At 34.6% G+C, this 6,596-nt stretch overlaps 1 protein-coding gene across 1 annotated transcript; it reads right to left on the reverse strand.

The window, feature by feature from the left end:
• Positions 1–2,013: 2,013 nt before the first annotated feature.
• Positions 2,014–2,839, reverse strand: LOC149027777 (putative F-box protein At1g44080). The gene is made up of 2 exons (XM_089142910.1): positions 2,668–2,839; positions 2,014–2,513 (listed from the first exon to the last, which is right to left on the reverse strand). The coding sequence occupies exons 1-2, from the start codon at positions 2,837–2,839 to the stop codon at positions 2,014–2,016; spliced, it is 672 nt and encodes a 223-aa protein (XP_088999036.1).
• Between the last annotated feature and the right edge of the window lie 3,757 nt (positions 2,840–6,596).

Consider the following 6,596-nt stretch of genomic DNA (forward strand, 5'->3'; position numbering starts at 1 on the left):
ACACCCCCATCCAGTCAGTATTGTAATATACATCTACAAGATTTTGGTTCGTGGCCAAGCCATAACCATATATACATAATAGCATAATCAAAGTCAGACCAACAATGGCAATTATGGCTTAACACGAACAATGTTATACATCGAAGACCAACAAAAAGCCCAGCAGAATTGTTCATATGGCAGAGCAAGTATCTCTCCTCAATCCTGCAACAAAAGGGAGGAACTTTCACTTGGAAAAACCATTAATCAAATGGGAAGCGCTAAAATTCAATGTGGATGGGTCTTGTTTGCAGCAACAGAATCAAACCCTTTCAGCAGGATATGAGGACATTCTTAGTGATCATAATGGGAGAACGGTGCTCTGTTTCAACGAGGGATGTGATGATCAGCCTTCAATGATAGCTGAAGCATTTGCCAGTAAAAAAACCCTTAATTTTGGCCAAGGATCTGAATCTCTCACATTTGATAATTGAAGAAGACAACTAAGATATTATTGATTTACACAAACAGCAACAGAAATGGTAGCTGAAAATTCAGAGCAATCATTCATGATAATAGGTTTCTGAGATCATCTGACAATGTCCTCTTCAATCACACACTCAAAAAAGGAAAATAAAATAACATACTGCTTGGCAAATCAAAGAGCGAATGCTCAAGCAATCTCCTCCCCCTTTGCTTTGTTTTGGCCTCTTGATAATTTAGGTTGTAAATTCAATCGAGGTTTTCAATTTAAATAAACACCTATTTTACCAAAAAAAGAAAAAACCTGTCAATAACAGGGAGCTTATGCCAAGGAGTAAACAGAAAAATGTGAATCTCTTTTGCTCTCTAAAATTTCAAATAGTTGAGTACTTTCTGTAACAGCCTTCCTATTAACTAGATTGAATTCGGTTCAGTTTGGTCTACCTAGGGTTCACACAAGCTCTGTTTTTAAAGGAATTTGTATTGTTGAATTTAGGGTTGAGCACATTGCTGGTTTTTGTATACAATCAAATTAATACTCAACCGCCCGACCAAAAAAAAAAAAAAAACCGTCCGACCACTCTTCATCGCTCCATTAGAATTCTTACCCATCAATCATCAATCATCACCATTCTCCTGGGCTAGTGCCATGCAATAACGTTAATGCTGGTTATATAGTTCCCATGGATCAACCGACCTGCCTTTCAACTGCTAAAGACATGGATTCAGGGCTTGTAGTCCATCATTTACTTATGAAGATATGACTCAATCACCCCTCATTCTCTCTATCTAGTCCCGCTTATTTGTCATACATCAATATACTATTTTTATCTTCTGATCTTATTATTCAAACCGAATGGCCGTAGATGATCTAGGAATTGGAAAAAATGTAACAAGACATGAATACATTCAGGAAATTTTTAAGATAGAAAAGTTAGTGGTAGTTGCTGACATATTCATGAATGTGGTCAAATTAATTACACTTGGCCAAGAGGCAGGGCTAAATGGAGGGAATTTTCATTATTAATGAGTCCGGTTGTGTTTGTCCTTGTAAAACATTTTGATGAAATAAATGAACATTGTAAAAATCTGGAAGCCAACCCAGGGAGCCAATTCAATTGAAAAAACATAAAAAAATATGAACAAGAAGAATAAAAGAAAAAATAGATGTTTAGGTAACCTGCTTATGATATGAAAGTTAAATAGAGCAAAATTTCATTATCAACTAATCCAATTCTGTTGTCCTTGAAATCTTTGAATGAAATCAATGAACATTGTAAAAATCTGGAAGCCAATCCAGGAAAAGATAAAAGGGAAGCCAATTCAATTGACAAAAACAGATGCCCACCTCAACAATTCTCTGAAAAATCACCCATTTTCTCTCTACCAAGAAACCGGAGTGAACCATATTGGTGCAGACAAATAGGAATGTGAAGCAATTGGAAAAATAGCACCAATGCTTTTATCTTGTAAGTGAAACACACTTAAATCATAGCAAGCTGCTCTCTCACTTTGTGGTTCTGGAGGCCACATGGCATCATAACCATGAAATTAATCATCTGTAAAATATATAGAGTTTCCTTTAAATCCAGGATAGTCAAGTGCTGAGACAGAAATGCCAGTACTTGTGCCAATAAATAACATTTGATCGCCTAAGTGTTCAACCTCAATCCAGCATGGATGCTGGAGATCCAACTTATACACCGTGAACATGTAAGTTGTTGGACGTTGAGCATCATAATCATAATCATGAGTTAAATAATCAAATGTAATGAATTTGATCCATCTTGTAACCACTAACAACTCTTCACGACATTCCACCAAACAAAGAGAACTACACATATCATCATCTTGCTCCAATGGGGGAGGAGCAATGTTACAACTTGTTTCCCTTGGTTGAGAAGATAACTCCACAAGTATAAGATCATAACTGAACTTAATTGCATATAATTTTCCTTGATAGACAATGAGATCTTCATATCCAGCACTTCTCTCTTCTATAAAGCTCTTTGTTAAGGAGGTCCATTTCTCATCTCCTGATCTACAGAAGGCTAAATGACAGCTCATATAAATCACTACAGCCAAACAATCACCCTTTGCCACCGCCGAAGAAGAGTTCTCATCCAAATTGGAATCGTTAGCAGCAGCAGAAGGAGGCGACACCGGCCAACATAACCTTGCGAATGTAATTTGGGTTCGACTCACATTCCATAGCTGCATCTCCAAGGTCCAAATTGGGAAGAGTGTATTTAGGTGGAAGTTTGATACGCATACGAGTAAATGGATTCAGAAGGAACATGCTTCCGTTATAATTACCCAACATTATCAACCAACCCCAGCTAGACCCACAACATCGAGCACCACGGATTCTAGCCATCTTTAACCTAAAAACTTTGTCATGGAAGAGACTGAAAAAACCCTGATGATGAAGATGACACTCTTGACTCCGTGTAGGAAAGCATGAACCATGGTAATTGAGGTTTGAGGAGAAATCCATGCCGTATCTTATTGGCAGCAATGGCGATGGATTGCCATTGCCGGCACACAGCACCGAAACGATGAAAGCCCACCGGGTCTAATTTTTTTAAAATCAGAATCTGAATTTCATCTGGAAGTAGGGCAATAGTACTACTAGGGATACTATTATTCTTAACACCAGAATGGCAATTTGCAGTTGAAACCTTCAAACGATTTCTAGCGCTTGAGGAGGAAGCCATACAAGCTAAGTTACAAGATTGAGAGAGGCTTGGCTGTTCCTAGGTCGGTCCAACTACAGCAATGAATATAACAAACAAAGTAAGAAACTACCTGGATGAAGAAGAAGAAGAAGAAGAAGAAACACCTGCTCCGCTTCCGCTTCCGCTCCTTGGGCTCTACGGTATTTTATCTATGTTTCTTGATTCCGAGTTTCAGACTCCTCGAACCTCTCCCGCTGTATACATAGGGAGACTTAAAATCTCTCGGTTTCCTATTTCCGAGTAGGATTCAAGCTCCTTAGTCTTTACCCATCTGGCTTTCCCACTTCTAGTATGATTCTGATTTTGATAGTTGGGTTCTAATGCATAATGACCTTGGGAACAGAGCTTGTGCAAAAGATGTACGCTTGTACAAGTTAAACAATTGTTCACATTCCCAAAAAAGTTTAAATAACCAAATGTTATGATAACATCATTCTATCATCATTAAACAGTTGTAGATTTTTTCTTCGTAAAGAAACAGTTGTGGATCACACAACCAAATTGTCATTTTCATAGATCTTTAGCTAAATACTATAATCTGGATTAAAGAAATTAAAAGAGCTAAAGTAGGCTTAAGATAAATTTAAGAGAAGTTGTGAGAAATAATCTATATAGCTCAGGCATTATATCTTGCATAACCTCAAACATAACTGATTGAAAGGCAAGAATGGGACAAGACTTATTATTCTTGTTGTTTTAGCTAACGCTAGAAACACCGATTCACAGAATATACATCATTCATGAGATAAACCATATCACTTATCCTTTATATCTGAAATATACTTTCTTTGATCCAAAATTAAGTCCTTGCCTTTTCTAGTTACTAGTTAAGACTCCCCTACTACAGAGCATTTCGTTTCATTATTTTATAAGGCTCATGTTGCATGCTATAGGGCAAATCAGAATGCATTGGAGTTCCTAATTAAAAAACCTCCAACATAATAATGTGTGAAATAGTTTTTCTTCCTTCCATTTTCTAATGAAAACTTACATTTTGAATGCCATGCGGTAAATCTCTCAATTCATGGAACCAACTCGTCAATTAGATCTATAACCCAACTACAATCTAGATTCTTACCCTTGCATAAAGAATCATTCTTTTCTTGTCTTTCTTTTTTTCCCCTCTCTCTTAAACCTGCGTGCGTCTGCATGGAGCCGCCTCCTGCATTTATTTGGTTTTGTTGTTACTCCTTCATTTGAATACATGAGATTAGAATTCTAATAGAGGACGAAGGTATCTGTAGATCCCAACCCTTCCATACCCAAATTTCTCCACTTGAAACGTTTTGTTGTCCACCTCCAAAATAGAGCGAGTGCCGTGTAACTGGTAAACTATGCAAAAATATGTATGGAATGGAAAAATTTTAGGGCAACCTAATGGATGGCACATCTACGTATTCACACCATATAAGTGTACAAAGTCATGACTTGAATATACTTTCTTTGATCAAATCTAGACTTCTTACCTTGCATAAATAATCGTTCTTCTTTTCTTTTCTTCTCTTTCAAACCCAGCTCTTTTGTCCTCTTCCAAGTTTCAATACCCAGTTTTCTAAGTTCAGCTTGATATTATAAGTTATCTTTTACATGGACTCAAGACTTCCACCTGGATCTCTCTAGAGATTTAGGCTCTTTTTTGTATCAATTTTCATTCTTTATTATGCATGTTTAAAAGAAATAAGTTCAACAATTCATTATTGGTCAAGAATGAAAAATGATTTTGATGAATTTTTTCAAAAATAAATTATGGAATAAAAAATAAGTTTGGTATCAAAATAAAAATTGTTAGTAAATAATAGTGAACAAGTAATAAAAGAGGGGAAAAAATATTTTTTTTTTTTTAAATGTGTATTGACTATTTTACCTTTATTTTAATCATAAAATTTTAAGTAAACTTATATATAAATGAAGAGAATGAAATTCTCACCATAATTTATAATAGATAAAAAGTTCATTATGAATTTTAGAAAATTTTCTATTATTTTAAATAAAAATAGAACTGATAATAAATGCCAAACAACTTAAAATAATGAAAAACCTCATAATCGAGAATGATAATTGATACTAGAGCCTTAGTAGAACAGCTAATCTTTGAGAGGCACTATGGTTTTCCTATTATACACTTAAGAGTTCTAACTAAAGTCATTGGTGTATCTCCTGAGTCTCTTGTATTCCCATTTTTTTTTTCTCCTCATCCAGCTTTTTTTTTTTATTCCTCTAATTCCTCATCCATCCTCCCAGGGGCGGACCCACTAAGGGGCCGGAGGGGGCCATGGCCCCCGGATTTTTTAATTCCCTTAATTTTTTACTTTTTATATTAGTTTTCTTCTTTTTTTCAATTTTGTCTCTTCTCACATGTGAAATATCACTATTTGGCCCCCTCAATATTGATTGAGAATAAATTTTAAAAGTAAAATAATGGGTATAAATGTCATCCCTAGTTAAAAATTAACTCTTCAATCCCTATTTATTCTCCCCTCTTTTTCCTCTCACATCTTTTCTTTCTATTTATTATCTTATCTTTCTATAAACGTAGGTTAAAGGAAATTTTTAAAAAAAAGTCTTATTAGATATTCAAATTGTCATTTCTAATTAGAAATTTAACTCCTCAATCCCTATTTATTCTTTCATATATCATCTCTCCTCTCTCTTTTCTTCTCTTTTCTTCCTATTTATTATCTTCCGTTTCTTTTTTCCTATTTATTATTCCCTTTCTATAAGCGTGAGTTAAAAAAATTTGGGGAAAAAATCTTCTCCACAATTAGGTACTCTTTCTATTTCTCAATTTATTTATTGTTTAAAATTTTTTATTATTTTTTATTTGATTTTATATTATTATTTTTTATTTCTTCTGTAATTTTTGTTATTTGATTTTATATTGTAAATAAAATGTCTAGAGTTAACCATTGGTTTGTACTGATGCTTTAATTTACCTATATTTTGCTGAAAAAATATCATTATCAATAATTTATTTATTTTTGTCAAATATGTGTGGGTCCCACAAAATATATGTAGGTCTATTATTTATTACAATAAAATAATTCATAGGTGGGACCCCCAATGGGTCTTATGAGGGCCCACCCAATATGTGTTTCGAAAAAGTATTGGTGCTTCCCTAATCCGAATTTCCATTTTTCAGCCCTCTAATATTGAATCTTGGGTTCGCCCTGTGTCCTCTCTCTTTGCCTATCTAATTGATATAAAATGAACTCAGGTCACTCATACATATATAGATTCAGACACCAAATCAGCTCAAATTATGAATTATGCTAGTTAAAGGGTTGAGTTAACTCGAAGACCTCAAAACAGGGGGAAAAAATTTCAGATTTCATATCACTACGATTTTGATTTAAAAAGACTCTCAATTAACCCAATTATTCTAATGGAAGGGGTGTG

The sequence above is a fragment of the Hakea prostrata genome, chromosome 1 (genome assembly GCF_041222555.1).
Source record: "Hakea prostrata isolate BN-2017 chromosome 1, UWA_Hpros_2, whole genome shotgun sequence".
Classification (NCBI taxonomy): Eukaryota; Viridiplantae; Streptophyta; class Magnoliopsida; order Proteales; family Proteaceae; genus Hakea; species Hakea prostrata.